At 41.0% G+C, this 19,121-nt stretch overlaps 1 protein-coding gene across 1 annotated transcript in view; it reads right to left on the reverse strand.

Moving 5' to 3' along the window:
- ntrk3a (neurotrophic tyrosine kinase, receptor, type 3a) overlaps nt 1-19,121 on the reverse strand; it is a 264,646-nt gene that overhangs the window by 30,314 nt on the left and 215,211 nt on the right. Inside the window, exon 15 of the mRNA XM_051383180.1 lies at nt 15,094-15,266. Within this exon, the coding sequence (XP_051239140.1) occupies nt 15,094-15,266 (173 nt within the window). The remainder of the gene's footprint in view (nt 1-15,093; nt 15,267-19,121) is intronic.

Here is a 19,121-nt window from a genome sequence, read left to right on the forward strand (position 1 = left end):
AGGCCAAGAAAGAACAGAACAATGTCAACTCACAGCTGAGAGAGTTTTAACAAGAACTAGCTCGTCAGAGAAGACAGTTGGATCATCTCAGTGAGGAGGTGAAGGAACTTAGGAAGGACAGAGACAACTGCAGAACTGAGTTGGCTACTCTGAGAAAAGAGCTACATGAGAGGGACAGAACAGGGCTCAGTCTACAAGCCAGACTGAACTCCACACAACCCCCTGTGCTCACCTTTCAGACCTAGACCACATCCAGCCAAACTCCCACTACACCTGCTGAAGTACAACAGGGCCCTTTCCTCGAGGACTCACCCCCTCTCACCCAGCCTGGTGCAGACTCTAATCCCCCCCCGTACCAACCAGCTGCCTCCATACACACATCCCAAGCCAAGACGCCAGTCACACCCCTGCACCTGTCCGAAGCCCAACCTCTAGCCAGCCTCCAACTAGGAGCTCCAGACCTGAAACCACCACCACAGCTCCACATCCAGACCCAACAGCTGAGACTGAACAAACACTCATAGGCAGAAGGGCTGACATTATCCTCCTTATGGACTCTAATGGAAAGTTCCTGGATGAAAAGACCTTATTTCCAAGACACAGAACAGAGAAGATCTGGTGCCCCAACACCAGGAGAGCCCTGGAGCTGTTAACAGTGCCTGAGCTAGGCTCACCTAGCCACATCATCATCCATACAGGCACCAACGACTTAAGGTGCCAACAGGACAGACTGGCAGACTCTCTGAGGAGAGTCACTGAGCAAGCTTCCACCAATTTCCCTAACAGCAAGATAATCATATCCACACTGCTGCACAGGAGAGACTTCCACCCCCACACCATTCACAGAGTGAATATCAGCCTCTCCAGGGACTGTGCCCTCAAACCCAACGTGTTCTTGGCCCACCACCCGACTCTCCACCTGGACTGCCTGTATGATAACATACACCTACACAGAAATGCAGTCCCCACCCTTGCTAGGACCCTGAAGGATGTTGCCCTTGGAAGGAGCCTTACTACCACTCCAAGGGGTAACCACACAACGCAGACCCCACGCAGCCTGCCAGGACATCCTCGACCTTCAAGACCATCCAGACCTCCACCATGCTTTCACCCCCGGCTGTCAGAGCGGACGACCAGGCCACCAAATCCACCAAATCACCAACATCACAACCCACAGCCCACCCCACAGCCAACACAACACTGGCCTCTGATACCCAGCCAGAGAGCCCCCCAGCCTGGAGGTCCTATACCCCCCCTCCTCCCAACGGCAGAACCAAGACTACAGGAGCAGCAGCCTATTGGGCTGAACTATGCTGCAACGGTGAGAAGAGCCACAGCCCCACCCCCCTCTGGTGAACTCAAATGGTGAATAGAAATATTACACATGCTAAACCTGCTCTGCTCTCGCCTCATGTAGCTACATGGTGGAAGAGCAGAGACACCACAATAATAAATAGTTTAACCTGTTGTATATCATTTAAAATGAATAGTAATACAAGGACAATTCTTAACAGTAGTTCACACACGATACACTCTAAAATGTCACTCAAAGTTTAATATTTTATTAATTTACTTACTATACTCTTTTCTTCTTTTTACACTTTTTTTTCTCTTTTCATTTATTACCATTATTATTTTTTAATATTAGTTTATTATTATTATTTTTCTTTTAAGGTGTTTGAATAATTTTTTAACGGATCACACTTAGAGATGAAATCATTTACAATAACATGTTGGAACATTCAAGGTCTGAGATCTGCTGATGCAGATGGTTTAAAGAGCAGAAATTCAGATTTTAATAGAGTTAAAAGACTCTGGCATATAGTTTTACAGGAGACATGGTGCAGAGAAGATGTTTCCACTGGTCGTCCTCACGACTACACGAGATTATCATACCATCAACAAAACATCCCACAATAACCCAAGGCAGAGATTCAGGAGGCATGATTATATGGTGTAAATCAGAACTGAGCCAGTCCATCACAGTTATTAAAAAAGAAGAATCTTATATATGGTTGAAAATTAACAAAAAGATTATTTGTGCTGAGCAACATGTCTACATGTGTGCCATCTATATACCTCCATCGGATTCCACCTACTACAACCCAGATATTTTCTCTATTCTTGAGGAGGAAATTAACCATTATAAAACCATGGGAAATGTATTACTCTGTGAGGACTTGAACGCTCGAACAGGGGAAAGAGCTGACACTATGAACACCCAGGGAGACAAACACTTACCTGGAAGCACCTGCTTCCCCCTCCCTGAATGTCCTACTAGAAAGAGCTTTGACAAGCTTACTAATACAAGCGGTATGCAGCTTTTACAACTCTGCCGTACACTGGGTCTGTACATAGTCAACGGCAAGCTACAAGGGGACTCTCTGGGTCGCTACACTTACAGCTCAGCTCTTGGCAATAGTACGGTAGATTAATTCATTACAGATCTAGATCCAATGTCTCTCAGAGCTTTCACAGTCAGCCCCCTCACACCCCTCTCAGACCACAGCAAAATCACAATCTATCTGAAAAGTGCCCAGTCTTACTCTGGAGCCCCTAGTGCCTGTGAACTGTTTAACAGCACATACTCATACAGATGGACCCCTGACAGCCTGGGGGCATAACAAAAGGCACTGGAAAATCAAAACATACATGATTTAACTCATTTATTTCTAACTGAAACATTTTCCCATAATAATTCTGGTGTAAATTCTGCTGTGGACAAAATCAATTCAATTTTTCATCATTTGGCTCTATTGTCTAATTTGAAAGCCTCCAAACCAAAATCTCAACAAATGAACAATAACAAATGGTTTGACACTGAATGCAAAAACATAATGAAAACATCAAATGAAAAGCATAGAGACCCAGATAACCACAACATACGCTGTCAATATGAGGCCACTCTGAAACAATACAAGTACACCCTAAAAACAAAGAAAGAACAACACAGCAAGAACCAGCTCTGTGAAATTGAGGAATCCCTCGAATCTAACCAGTTCTGAGAGAAATGGAACAACCTAAACAAAACCCAGCAGGATGAATTGGCGATCCAAGATGGAAATACTTGGATTAATCACTTTAGTGAATTATACAGTAATATTACAAAAAATGATGATCAGTACAAGATATTCACGAAATGGAAAACTCTGGAGGGGGTGATAAAAAACAACCAAAACCCTCTAGATTACCCAGTAACAGAACAAGAATTAACAGAAGTCATCCAGTCCCTGAAAGGAAAAAAGGCTTGTGGTATTGATGGAATCCGCAACAAAATAATCAAATACTCAGACCATAAAATCAGATTGGCTATACTAAAACTATTCAATACTATTCTCTCAACTGGAGCTTTTCCAGACATCTAGAACAAAGGTTTAATAACCCCAATTCATAAATCTGGAAATAAAGATGATCCAAATAAATACAGAGGAATATGTGTCTCCAGTAACCTGGGAAAGTCCAATTCTCTTCAATCTATATATCAATGAATTAGCGAACCAACTAGAGCGCTCCACGGCACCTGGCCTCACCCTGAACGACACAGAGATCAGAGGTCTGCTATATGCAGATGACTTAGTGTTGCTTTCACCTACTAAAGAAGGTTTGCAGCAGCACCTTAATCTCCTGCAGAGATTTTGTCAGACCTGGGCCCTGACAGTAAACACAGCAAAAACAATACAGAAATCAGGTTACACACAATTTCTATTTAGACACCACTAAATTACAACATACAAAAAACTACACTTACCTTGGCCTCAACATTACATACACAGGAAACCTCAACATGGCTGTGAAAGATCTGAGGGACAAAGCAAGGACAGCTTTCTATGCAATAAAGAGAAACATTAAAATCTATATTCCAATCAAAATCTGGCTTAAAACTTTCCAATTTGTACTAGAACCAATAATTCTATATGGCAGCAAAATTTGGGGACCAAAACTAAATAATGAATTTGACAAATGGGACAAAACAATCATAGAATCTTTCCACATCGAGTTCTGTAAGAGCATCCTGCAGGTGAAGAGAAAAACGCCAAATAATCTGTGCAGAGCAGAGCCCGGCCAATACCCCCTCCTACTAAAAATACAGAAAAGATCAATTAAATTTTACAATCACTTAAAATCAGTTAACCCCCAGACATACCATCACAAAGCCCTAACATACCAGGAGCTGAAACCAGAGAAGAGTCCCCTCAGCCAGCTGGTCCTGAGGCTCTCTGCAGTAACATGTCCCCAACAGCCTCAGGACAGCAAGACCAACTCAATTAGACCAAACCAAATTATTATTATTATAATTAAATTAATTAATTAATTAATTAATTTTTATTTTTTGTCTTTTAATATATACACACACACACACACACACACACACACACACACACACACACACACACACACACGTTTACAGTTTTATCAATCTATTTAATTTTAATTTTAATATATTTAAAAAAAAATTAACACACACACTTACTATTTTATTTATTTATTTTATTTTAATATATTATTTTCATTTTCTAACACACACACACACACACACACACACACACACTTACTATTTTATTTATTTATTTTAATTTTTAATATATTGTTTTCATTTTCTAAAACACACACGTTTACTATTTTATTTACTTATTTTAATTTTTAATATATTATTTCCATTTTCTAACTTTCGTTCATTTTTCTTCTTCTTCTTTGTTATTACTGTTATATTGACAACAGACTACTTGTTTTAACTGTAGCCTGTTACTTTACTACTGTTTTAATGACATTTTTAGTTGACACAAACTGATTGATTGATTGATTGATTCATTGTAATTAATTACTTATTGACTGAGATTGATTGATTGTGACTGTGATTGAGTCAATCATAGTTACAGTATTACCAACAGTATAGATTATAATTCATTTATTGTAAATATTGTTTTCCTTTATTGTTATTATTATTATTATTAATTCCAGACACTTGCTTTGGCAATATGTACAGTGTTACGTCATGCCAATAAAGCCATTTGAATTGAATTGAATTGAGAGAGAGATAACACACAATGAATTCAACCTGGTGGTCAACCTGTGTGTTTATGTGTGTGGGTTGGGGGGAGGGCTTTTCAGCTTCACTGACTTTAAGTCCCCAATGGAGGAAGTGATGCCAGTAAAGTGCCAGCTCATGTGTGTGTGTGTGTGTGTGTGTGTGTGTGTGTGTGTGTGAGGGCAATGGGTGCCAGCTAAATTAGCAGCATGTCCTGGAAGAATTGATGGCAGCACTTTAATGGAAACACAATTACTGAGCTGAAATTAGCATCCGAGGCACAGAGAGACTCACTGAAACATTGTCCCATACAAGCATGCACACACACACACACACACACACACACACACACACACACACACACACACACACACACACACACACACTCAGAGTCATACATAAGCACTGGCAGACTTCACTTCCTGGCGGCGGACTAAGTACCAATGTTCTATTCTGCAGGGCAAAGCATCCTGGGAGAAAATAACATCTAATCACAGCAGACATAATGCAGCTCATTAGCTTACCAACCGCAATTTACAATTTAGGCATTTAGCTTGTGCTCTCATCCAGAGCAGCTTGCAGTGAGTGAGCAGGTAGTGCTGCAGAGTCTGAGTCAGCTTGGGACCTTCTCTTCAACAGATATGTGAGGTAAGGAAAGAAAAAAAGTGTCCTGTAATGGCTCCCAAATTTACACATCATATATTGTCAAGTGGTTGCATGTTCATTCATGCGTTCTTTTTATTTGGGAATGGCTTTTCAAGCATTATTTCAGCCCTGTGCATTCACAAGTGGGCACTTAATTAAAGAGAGTAATCCATTATATATTCTATTGCAATTAAAGTCATGTTTTCAGTGATTATTCACTGCTGTTTCAATATTAAAGCACGTAATAGATTTGCGAAGAGCCACCGTGAAACTCTGTGGCTCTGGCTGTCACCATATTGGCTGTCCTGACTGCCGCCCAGTTAATCCAGAAACTAACTTAGAGGTGGAGCACGGATGGAGCTGAGGCAGGCACAATGAAGCCTGCTTGCTGAAAACAGCTACCTGTGACGGCACTCAAAGCAGCCACACCCTTAATTATGTATAACTTTAAACCTTAATATAATTTAAACCAGTGAGTTTTATAAAAATTCACCCCCTGTACAGTTGCCATGAACAGGAAAACTAGCTATAGAGACCAAAAGTATTTTCTGTACAAGGCTATAAACATGTTTATTTCTGCAGTAAAGTTGGGCATTTTAATATGGGACCTTAAGGAGACTCACTTCTGGAGCCAGCCTCAAGTGCAGTTTTTGTTACTTTTGTGCAAATATACATAAGGAAGATAAAACAAGAGGGAATGATACATTGGAAGTGGGAGTGACTGAAGATTTGAAGAAACACAGTGTGAAGTTTGACACTCCCAAAAACGTGAGGACGACCAGTGTCATCCATTGATACAGGTTCATACTTTTCTGTCTTCAAATACACTGGGTTGGGTGGGTAGAGGCAGCATTCATTGTTAGTGCATAGTGGTGCGTATGTGCATATGTGACTGATAAGATGCAGGTTCAAAGTGAGTACCAAGACATTGTAATACTCAACAACACTTGCATGACAATATTGTTGGCAGCATGTTGTGTTATATGAAGTAAATTATTTCAGAGTTTCAGAAAAGTTAAACTTGGCTAGCAGCCAACCTACATATCACCTCATAGATGCCAACTGGCCTGTTGTGTAACTTCCTGCTAACTCTGTTTCTGCTAACACATACATAGCAAGGTCATCTATATGCTTACGCCATTGTTTCTTTGCTTTGTTGTGAGATGAACGTGTTAGCAGAACTGACAGCTCATTCTCCTGTGTGTTGGGACAACAGATCCAACAGAACAGTGTAAACTGGATGACTCTGCTCAGTAATCCTCAGCTGCAGCACATAACACGGTTTGTCTTTGTTCTCTCAGGCAGCCTCATCTATCAGTCACTGAGCACATCACACACAGACATGCACCGTGCCACAAGGCAGGGCAACACACACACTACAGTAGTGGGCAAAATCTGGTTCTTCATAAAAACTATGTGGGCCCTCAATAAAATCAGGGAGATATGTATAAAAGTTCGGAGGAATGGTCTAAAGAATGCTCATGAACTTTGACTTTAGCAGAGTCTAAACAAACCTTATTATTATTATTATTTTGAAAGGGCAGCAGCAGGGGAGGAGCTGGACGATGTAAAAATCAAGGGCTTAGCGCAAACCTAAGGGGGTCCAGGGGAGATTTTTTTCCCCATTTGCTATATGCACTATGCACTATTTTTCAAGCCAGTTGAGAGAATGCCTTAAAATCTGTACATCATTTGGGAAAAACATGATAGATGGAAAAAAATCCCACTACATCCTTTTTTGTATGTAAAAATGATATAAAGTGGTGTACAAAGTTTGTTTGTTTGTTTGTTTGTTTCTGTGTTTATGATTTTCTGAAACAGAGAAAGGCTTAAACTAAAAACTAAACATTTCCAAAAAGAGTTATGAACTATAAAAACCTACTAGAATACCTGCCATTGTGAAGAGCAAACTGATACTGTATTTTCATCACCAGGATGTTTAAAAGGTCAGACTCTGGACAGCTCCTTCTGGGGAAATAAAGTTTAATAAACTGAGCAGATGAATAGCAAATAAAACCACTTACCATTTAATTAAACAAGTGTGTCTCTTTCAGTCAAACACAAATTTAATTCCTCAGCCTTATTTAATTAAAAGACATTTGTGTCTCACAAACACAAATGATGATGAGATTATATGGTTATTCAGCAGCGTCTTTGTCTCAAATGGTACTCCCCAAAGGGATATTCACTGACAATGGTGTGAAAATCCAACTAGTTATTTTTGGTACAAAAAAATAATTTTTCCCAATGGTTGGAGTTGTGGTAAAGACCAACTCAAATGCTATGGTAATCTTCTCATTAGATTTTGTGTTACAGATGGGTTAAAAATTAAACAGCCAAAGCACTTCTACACTGTAGGAGCCACCCTGGGTACTACATATTTTTACTTAAGTCTGATTGCATTTTACATAATGCTCTGTGTTGATTGGTTCCCAGTGTCAGACTGTCACTCTATTAGACAGGTTCATTCATCAATTACTGTGGAACACACTTGTGTGGCACATGACACAGCTCTAACAAGGCTCTTGCAGGAAGGCACATTAACTATGGTGACAATATTTGATGCCGTGCCAGAGCCGTTTATATTTATAACTTCATAACAGGCAGCTCACTAAAACATTTTTCATAAAACAGCCTGGAAGTCTTCAGGGGTTTCACCGTTAAAGAAGGAAAGTGAGAGCATGTAGGAATAAGGAATGGTTTCTTAACCCTTTAGGCGCTGGGTTTTATTTTTATGAATGACCTAAAGTTTATCTAGGGAGTAAATTTCCCCATCTAATTTGCATATTATGACGTCATATGACGACGGCCATATTGGATTATATAATTTCCATGAAATACCTGATATTTTGAAAGAGAGTTGAACTTATTTCATCAGATTCACCCCCCTCCATCCATTTGTTTTGCTGTCCACATATCAAATGAACAGGTAAAAGTAAATTGCAAGCCAACAGTCGTAAACTAGAACTATTACTAGCACAAAACTCATGTAAACAGTAGGCGTTTTTTATGATTTTTTACACACCACCACCCCCCATTGGAGGACACTTTTTCTTTTCTTTTTTATTCTCTTCTTCATTATTATTATTATTATTATTATTATTATTATCATTATAATATGATAATAATAATAACAGTAGGCGTCTTTTAGCTGCAGAGGCCTAATCTGTGCCCATCTATCCAGATAAAAGTTTGTAGTATTTGTATAGTGTGGAACCTCTCATTGCAAGGCACAGTACTGAGACAATATGAACAATATTGAGACCCCACCACATAGCCTAACAAATGGACAGGCACACCAATGCCGCATCGGATGGCTGCGCCACTGCCGCGCATTGACACACTGTGACCGGCGCGGTAGAAAGAGTGAACACTAACACTGGTCCCAGCGCTATTCTCACCACCCCCGGTACTTCTACCACATCCACTAGCTCCCCTACTGATACTACGAGTTTGTGTAGTAATCCCACCTATGTTGGGCAAAGGGTCGTGTGTTTGTGCTTGTGTGCTTTCCTCGCTCTGCCCGGCAGCACCGGTGCAAAGACGCACCGTGACTATCACGCTCACTAAACGACCGGCCGTCATCTCCCAAATGTAGATTTTCCCCTTCAGAATCAGAGTCAGCGAATAGGAGACCCATCACTTCCCTAAGCGTCAACTTTTTGCTTGCCATTTTCGTTTATTTCGTCTCAATAACTCCTAAATCCAGCAATACCGCTTCAGCATAAATAGCGGCGTGGCACACTATTTCCGGTTTCTCACCATACAGTTTGGACGGGACTTCCTCGAACATTTTGCATTGAAACGTGACATTTTTCTGGGTTAAGGTCTAAGTACGGGATCTCTGCCAACTAGTGGAAGGGAGTATGAACGACATATAACACTCTATTAGGAGAAAACAGCTGTTTGATTCAGTACCGCGTCCTGTCGCAATTTTGCAACTTTTGCGCTTAAAGTGTTATCAAGCAGGTGGTCGTATTCTGGTGACAAGGATAAAAAGATGGCTTCAACCTGCAGTAGTTTACTGAGACAGGCCCATCCACTCAGTGTCTAAACAGTAGCACACTGCTCTCTGTGGCATGGCAGCTCAGGTCAACCTCTACAGTCTTAATGTACTAATGAGGAAAAGCTCGAATGGAGTATTTTGCAGTGTTTCCATTGCTGGTTGGGATCAGTGAAGGCCCAAAATATCACAATAAAGTCACACAGTTTAAATATAAAGTATTGAGATAGTAGTGTAAAATGATTTATTATTACTGTATTTAACTAAAAGATGTATTTCACTTGAGTGTCTCCATTTGATGCTAAATTGTACAGTTGAATGCAAAAGTTTGGCCACTTTAAGTATTGTGCAGTCTCAGATTCTTTTTTGACATGATCTCAGACCTTCAGCTCCTTCAGCTGGTGCCTAAATACTTAAATAATATAATAATATTTAAATACAAATTTACATACTGTGATTCTTCAAACCTTTTGTAGGGCCTCAGCCTGCCCAAAATCGCAACTGGTACTGCAAACTTCTCTTTGACAAAGGAAAGCCCAGTTAAACTCAACTTCCCAGGGTCCTTAGCATTTCCACACCTTGATGTGAAATCCACCTACGGACCCAGTGACATCACTTTTGAGAGACGCATCTTGGTCTCACTTTGTGTTTTGGTTTATTGTTTGGAGATAAGCACTCAGCGCAATTTAAGGAGTTTTTTCCCTCCTTATTGGACAAAGCAATTACAATTTCTCTGATCTGCCATTTGGCCACGGTAGAAAAGTTTAACTTTGTTTTGCTCCAACATAATATATCTCTCTACTGAAGAATGGACCACGTCGACGATCGCCTGTAAATTCTCCTCAGCCACCGTGCCTAAGGAGTAACAGGACGTTTCTTTTCACTGACGCGCATTAAGATCAAGGACCAGCCTGCATCTGAGTTTTGACTGTATAAAACTGAGTTTTACAGGACTGATCACCAGTCTTGCTATTAGGAGTGATTTCTCTCTCTCTCGCTCTCTTTTCCTCCACTGACTTAGGAACCTACACACACGTAGAGTGACTATCACTATGGTTCAGAGTGGTTCAGGCCTGTGTTGTTAAACTCTCCTGCCTGTTCTGCTAGCTTTCCCTCATGTGGTATCGGTCCTGAGACCGCCACTCACCACTTTCTCTCTCTCCTTTGTTACCTGTGGTGTGCTTCAGGACCCCTGCAGGGTCTGAGACCGCAATCTTTCCCCTTTGTTACATTCACACCTACACACACATGCACACACACTTGTATATAGTGTTCACTACTCATTAGGACTTTTGTTAATGCTTTTGGTTATATTTTGGTAGAATTGATTGTATGTTTAGCGTCGAGGCAGACGACCACCCACCTAGAGCTGAGGGTCTGTCCTAGGTTTCTGCCTCTTAAAAGGAGGTTTTTCCTTGCCACCGTCGCCAAGTGCTTGCTCATGGTGGGAATTGTTGGGTCCCTGTAAATAATGTTATAAGGAGTTCGGTCTAGACCTGCTTTATTTGAAAAGTGTCCTGAGATAACTTCTGTTATGAATTGGCTCTATACAAACAAAATTGAATTGAGTTGAATTGCTAGAGGCGTCGGGTGCAATGCCAAACGGGTGGCAGTAAAGGCAGGGGGCCTAGACAGACCAGACCCGGGCAGCAAAATCTGGCTTTGGGGACGGGGAATGTCACTTCCCTGGGGGGGAAGGAGCCAGAACTTGTGCGGGAGGTGGAGCGCTATCAATTAGAACTGGTGGGGCTTACGTCTATGCACCTTCGAGACTCTGGATCCTTACTCGTGGATATGGGTACTAACAAGCCCCTGGCTGAGCGCCGCTACGTTGGAGTGCCCCCTGGTGGACGAGAGGGTCGCCTCCCTACGCCTCTGTGGGGGTGAAAACTCTGATTGAGTATTGAGCCTTTTTGGAGACTGTAGGAGACTCCATTGTTCTCCTGGGAGACTTCAACGCACATGTGGGCAATGATGGAGACACTTGGATAGGCGTGATTGGGAGGAAGGCCTCCCCGATTTGAACCCAAGCATTGTTTTGTTACTGGACTTCTGTGCTAGTCATGGATTGTACATAATGAACACCACGTTCGTACATAGGGATGCTCATAAGTGTACGTGGTACCAGAGCACCCTAGGCCAAAGGTCTATGATCGATTTTGTGATTGATTTTGTGATCGTATCATCAGATCTGAGACTGCATGTATTGGACACTCGGGTAAAGAGAGCGACGGAGCTGTGAATCGATCACCATCTGGTGGTGAGTTGGGTTAAGTGGCGGGGGAAGCCACTGAACAGACCTGGTAAACCCAAACGTGTAGTACGGGTGAACTGGGAACGTCTGGAGGAGGCCCCTGCCCGAGAGACCTCCAACTCCCACCTCCGGAGGAGCTTCTCCGGCATCCCTGTGGAGTCTGGGGACATCGAACCAGAGTGGTTGGTGTTCAAAGCTTCTGTTGCTGAAGCTGCGGCTGTGAGCTGTGGTCTTAAGGTCTTGGGTGCCTCAAGGGGCGGTAACCCTTGAACACTGTGGTGGACACCGGTGGTCAGGGAAGCCGTCTGACTGAAGGAGGCCTTCTTGGATATGTTATCCCGGGGGAATCCCGAGGCAGTTGCAGTGTACCGACAGGCCCAAAGGACTGCAGCCGCAGCTGTGAGAGAAGCAAAACAGCCGGTGTGGGAGGAGTTCGGAGAAGTCATAGAGAAGGACTTTCAGACGGCACCAAGGCGCTTCTGGGAAACCACTACGTACAGCGGGGATGGGACACTGCTGACCTCAACTGAGGAGGTAATTGGGCGGTGGAAGGAACACTTTGGGGAACTTCTGAACCCGACTAGTCCAACAAACCCACCCTCTGTGATAGAGGCAGGGCTGGAGGATGATAGGGGATCTACATCAATTTCCCTACGGGAGGTCACTGAGGTAGTCAAAGTCCACAGTGGCAGGGATTGATAAGATTTGCCCAGAAATGCTGAAGGCTCTGGGTGTTGAAGGGCTGTCTTGGTTGACACGCTTTTTCAACATTGCGTGAAACTCGGGGACAGCACCAAATCATCACCATCATCGACCTGTGACCTTCAGCACTCAGTGGATCGGTTCGCAGCTGAGTGTCAAGCAGCTGGGATGAGGACCAGCACCTCTAAATCAGAGGCCATGGTTCTCAGCAGGAAACTGGTTGATTGTCTACTCCGGATAGGGAGTGAGTCCTTACCCCAAGTGAAGGAGTTCAAGTACCACAGGGTTTTGTTTTGAGCGAAGGTAGAATGGAGCAGGAGATTGGCCGGAGAATCGGGGCAGCAGGGGCGGTATTGCGGTCCCTTTATCGCTCTGTTGTCACGAAAAGAGAGCCGAAAGGCAAAGCTCTCGATCTACCGGCCGATCTTTGTTCCTACCCTCACCTATGGTCATGAGTGATGGGTCATGACTGAAAGAACAAGATTGTGGGTACAAGCGGACGAAATGGGTTTCCTCAGGAGGGTGGCCGGCGTCTCCCTTAGGGATAGGGTGAGAAGCTCAGCTATCCGCGAGGGACTCGCAGAGCCACTTCTCCTTTGCATAGAAAGGATCTAGCTGAGATGGTTCGGGCATCTGGTGAGGATGCCTCCAGGGCGTCTCCCGAGGGAGGTGTTCCTGGCACGTCCAATTGTGAGGAGGCCATGGGGTAGACCGAGGAACAGGTGGAGAGATTATATCTCCACATTGGCCTGGGAACGCCTCAGGATCCCCCAGTCAGAGTTGGCCGATGTGGCCAGGGAAAGGGAAGTTTGGGGTCCTCTGCTGGACTTGCTACCCCTGCGACCCAATCCCGGATAAGCGGATGAAGATGAGATGAATTGCTACAATATAATAAATTCTGTTATATAATTCCAGAAGTGCTTTTGGTTATTTTTACCTGAATGTTGTGTGGAAACCAGCCTCTGCTACGCCAATAACTCTAAAGCTTTCCTTCAGCCTTACCTTCTTAAAGTCACAACCTTACTGTAATCAGATTACAGTTAGAGTTTTGGTCTGAGAATTTTAACTAATACCCATTTATTTTGATGATTTAATTGTTCATTAAAGAGTCATAATTTATGGTAGATGAGACTTAGATCAATAGACCTGCTATCGTTTCCCTTTGTTCCGAGGGCGGTGCCCCGAGGACTTTAATTAATTTTAAAGCTAATGTTTAACATTAAAACTAAAGATTATATTTGATAGACAGATTATTGATCCAAACAACTTGTTGCACCTACACTTGTGTGAACACTCACCAACCATGGGTTTCTCTGAACCGCTGTGTAAGACCCTGAGTTATTGATGGCCACTGATGCTCACAATGCAGGAGAAGGCTACAAAAAATATAGCAAAGTATTGTCAGCTTGCAGTTTCCAGTGTTAAATGTAATTAAGAGATAACAGTTTAGGGGGACTGCAGAGGTCAAGCTGAGATCTGGAAGACCAAGACCATATGCTGGTCAGAAAGGCAAATCAAAACCTGCATTAAGACTCATGATTCTGTCCAAAACTGCATGCACAAACAAGCCCTTCATGGAAGAGTCAGTAGACCACATCATGAAATCCAACATTATGCAAGTATAATGTATAAGTATAAGTATACACAACCCAGATCCTGTGGACAGATGAAATTAAAATAGAACTCTTTGACCCACAATCAGCAATCATTTCATTATGCACATGAGGGAGCTGTCATTCAAGGAGTGTCTGCAGTCAACTTTTCGTTTATTGGTTGATTGATATCAGAGAGCACACACACACTGGTAGCCAGTGAGATACTGTTGTGCTGTGATTAGAAATTATGTCTATAGAATAATATTTTATTGAGAAAATATTTTTTGTTTGCTGCTCTGCCTCAACTCTCTCTGAATTGAGATACAGTAGCTTTAGCATCTTTTTGTTTAGTAATGGGCGCCTGGAACAATTTATTTCCTGTCATGCCTCTACATCAAAGATTTTCCTGATATTTTTAAGACCTTTTTTATAGAATTGTCTGTCTCTTTTATGTTATGTTTTGTGTCTTTATATATCAGTTTTAGCAATAACACAAAGTTAAGAGCTTTTTTTTATTTGGTTGTTTAAACTCAGATCTGTGAATATATGTAACTATTGCTTGTGTTCACGTCTTCACTGTGTCCTTTTCCTGCAAGATTTAAGTTTAGATCTTAAATAGGAAAACAAACTTTAAAAAAAACATTTCCTTTCCTTCCTTTTCTTCACAGAAATTAATGAAATGCTCAGATAAAGGACTATTGTGTGTATATATTCAAAAAAAAAAAAAAAAAAAGACCTTTAAACAAACAGTGGTGTAAAGCCACTGGTAAGGTATGGTATCCCATAAGTCCAAAGTAGTGATAGTCGCACAGCAGACGCACTCACACCACACCTCTTCCGGCATCTGCTGTTCGTCTGTTCAACTCACCTGAGAAACTTATTGAGATCTCCATGCTTCATGTACTCAAAGACCATGATGAGAGGGTCTCCGTCCACACACACTCCATAGAACTTAACTATGTGCTCGTGCTGGAGGTTGGTCAGCAACTCTGCCTCACGCTGGAAATCCTTCCTGGCTGCAAGAGTGGGATCCTTCAGAGTCTGGAGACAGAGAGAGCATGTTGTAGTGGATTACACGAACATATCAAGGGTTACACTTTGGTAGCCATGATAACATTCCTCCCTCCTTTATCTGTCCTATTGTTACATTCCATTCATCTCACTGTTGCTTGCTGTAGCAAACAACATCTGTGTTAAAAAACAAAAAAACATATACAGCTTTATTTTTGTAGCAGTAATAACTGCTATTTAGTGTGGGCTGACGAGGCAAAGACAGAGGACAAAACAGCCTAAACAACAGCCTTGAGTTAGCTGTTATTATAATTGGATATTAAGGTTACATTTTAAAAAAGAGAAAAAAACACAGGAATATTTTGATGTTTCTTTGCTTACATATAAAACATTGAATTTTTGTAAAAATACAGTTTACTTGAATTAACTGCATAGGATTCCAAATTTATGGTCATTTGATCATCTCTTTTGTTTATCCATCCAGCTGTAATAAACATATTGGACCCAACTATCTGAACTAAATTGTTTCACTTGTCACCTTAAATATATATTTCAGCAGGCCCATTTTCTTATTGGTTTATACATGTGACACGGCAGACAGATTTATGTGTATGATGTGTAAAAAGATTCAGGTCTAAGATTAACATTAAGTCATGGTGATGTATGGGATGTAATATTAATATGGCTGTGCTGTCTGCTGACGATCATTACTGTACAGGTCTTTATTTCTTTTTGCAACTTTTTGGCTGACATGTCATTTAAATGAGATTTAAATGCTAAAATAATAATAACGCTATGCCTGTGCAGCTCATTAAGATCATTAAAGTACGAGTCTTAATTATTTTCTTGTTATCATACTTTTTGGCTGACATTATGTCAGGTTGCTGTGATTTACATCTTGGGTCATGTGTTAGTTAGTCAAGACCACCGCACCACCTATTCAAAATACGTTGTTGTGGGTATGATGTGTACACGTATATGCTCAGGTATGCATAGCAGGTACATGTGAAGGTACTGTGTGGTTGTTGGCTTAAACATTTGACACCTCATAGATTTGTATATAGATGTGACCCGTCATCAGTTTTTATGTACTGCATTTATAAAGTATTTCTACCATTCAAAGCACTGACTACAGGTCAGCATTCAGGCTGCCATGCAAGGTGCCAAATGCTCATCAGAAACTAATGCTCATTCACACACATTCGCACATCCGTGGCACAGCATTGGTAGCAATTTGGGGCTCAGTATCTTGCCCAAGGACACTTGGACATACCTGCGAAGCCACAACCATTCTGGTACAGCCACAACAAGAAGTGAATGTCATTGCCATGTCACTGACATGTGAACATTATCACTATTACAGGAACTACTGTTGTTCTTTTTCAAAAAAATCAAAGTTAATGAAGAGAACACAGAACATTATCCTTCAGTCCAGCACTAAAACTGTGTGTTCTGACTGACCAGTGAAGACCTGGATCAGTGCCACTAATATGGCACACCTTGTATGTTTAAGTTGAATGCCGGTTACAGGTGCAGATTATTCTTTTATGTCTATCATAACATTAGTGTTTTATTTTGTAGTCATGTGTTTTTTCTGTTTTATTTTGTAGTTTTTCTCCTCTTGTGATCTGTGTTGCTTTACTTCCTGTCCTTGTCTTTTCTCCTCCAGTTTGATATTTGGACCTTGCCTTTGCTTTTCCCCTTTGTTGTCTTTTGTGGACTGACCACTTGTATACTGGACCTTCATATTCTGTGACGTGTTTTCCACGGTGTTCTGATTTCTGCCTGGATTTTTAGACTCCAGTCAACTAGCCTCTAGCATGTTAGTCACCAGCATGCTCACTCTGCACCACAACTTGCTGGCATCCAGTCAGCTAGTCTCCAGCATGCTAACCACCAGTATAACCATTCTCAGTGTGCATATCGGCCAACTTGCTTCCAACTCGCTAGCAACCAACATGCACTCCAGTTTCCGACCTGTTATAAGCAGGCTAACCTGTGTGTCCCGAGTCAGCCTGCCAGACACATTTTCCAGAGACTGCTATGAATTGTGTGCGGAGCCACCTTCACATCCAGGGATCCTTTTGAGGGCATATTTGGCTCAATATTCATGGGGTTATATGAAGGCCACAGAATTAGAGTGCGCATGCGCGAAAGCTGCTTGCTGCCTGTTACGTTTCTCCAGCCTTTGAATCCGCTTTTTTAACTTCTTAACTTTTATTCTCTTTTTGTTCGTTCTTATTTTTTCACTGTAACTCTGGGAAGTCCTGCCCTCTCTTACGAGGTTGTTTTAGGGAGTTTTTGTGTTTTTTTTTCGTGTTGTTTTTATCAATTCCGCTTCCACCGACTGCAGTCAAGCCACCCGTAACTTCAATCTCCGTGGTCAAATCAGCCGCACGTAAATTTAGACTGTGCAAGTATTCTCGGTATTACGGTAAATGCGGAAAAACCGCGTATTCACTTTTCAAAATATTATTTCAAATATTTTTTCAAAATAAAGGTATTATGAACATTAAGCTATGAGTCGAACCTACATTTAAAATAAAATATGATGCATTAAAGTTTTTCATGCGCCCATGATGAATAAAAAACACCTAATATCGAGTATCTTTACTGCGCCAGTGTGGAGAAATTTAAAAATAAAAGTCCCGTATTTATGCCTCCAGAGATTGCATATTTGACCATATTTGAGGTACTGTAAAAATATATTGCTCAATATTTCCTAACTATGGATGATATATTTGACTTCTACACATCTAAGACTACAAGTATACTTGATATCAAGCATTTGTACTGCAGCAATTTGGAGAAATTTAAGAACAAAAGTCCACATTTCTACCTCCAAGTGGCATATTTTCTTATATTTAAGCTACTGTAAAATAATATTGCTCAATATTTCCTGGCTAAGGATGGGATGTTTGACTTCTGCAAATCTAAGACTACAAGTATACTTAATATCAAGCATTTTTACTGCAGCAATTCGGAGAAATTTCAAGAATAAAAGTCCATATTTGTACGTCAAAGTGGAAAATTTGACCATATTTGAGCTACTATAAAATAATATTGCTCAATATTTCCTGGCTAAGGATGGTTTATCTGACTTCTACACATGTAAGACTACACACACACTCAATATCATGCATTTTTACTGCAGCAATTCGGAGAAATTTCAAGACAAAAGTCCATATTTGTACCTCCAAGTTAAATATTTTCATATATTTGAGCTACTGTAAAATAATATTGCTCAATATTTCCTGGCTATGGATGGTATATTTGACTTCTGCACATCTAAGACTGCACACACTCTCAATATCAAGCATTTTTACTGTACCAATTTGGAGAAATTTAAGAAAATAAGTCCATGTTTGTACATCCAAGTGGCATATTTTCTTATATTTAAGCTACTGTAAAATAATATTGCTTAATATTTCCTGGCGTAAAATGGTATATTTGACTTCTGCACATCTAAGACTACAAGTATACTTAATAGCAAGCATTTTTACTGCACCAATTTGGAGAAATTTACAGACAGAAGTCCATATTTGTACCTCCAAGTGGCATATTTGACCATATTTGAGCTACTGTAAAATAATATTGCTCAATATTTCCTGGCTATGGATGGTATATTTGACTTCTACACATCTAAGACTACAAGTATACTTAATATCAAGCACTTTTATTGCAGCAATGTGGAGAAATTCAAGAACAAAAGTCCCATATTTATACCTCCAATTGGCATATTTGACCATATTTGAGCTACTGTAAAAACATATTGCTCAATATTTCCTGGCTATGGATGGTATATCTGACTTCTACACATATAAGACTACAAGTATGTTTAATATCAAGTATTTTTACTGTACCACTTTGGAGAAATCCAACAAT

This window comes from Dicentrarchus labrax, unplaced genomic scaffold (assembly GCF_905237075.1).
Source record: "Dicentrarchus labrax unplaced genomic scaffold, dlabrax2021, whole genome shotgun sequence".
NCBI classification, from domain to species: domain Eukaryota; kingdom Metazoa; phylum Chordata; class Actinopteri; family Moronidae; genus Dicentrarchus; species Dicentrarchus labrax.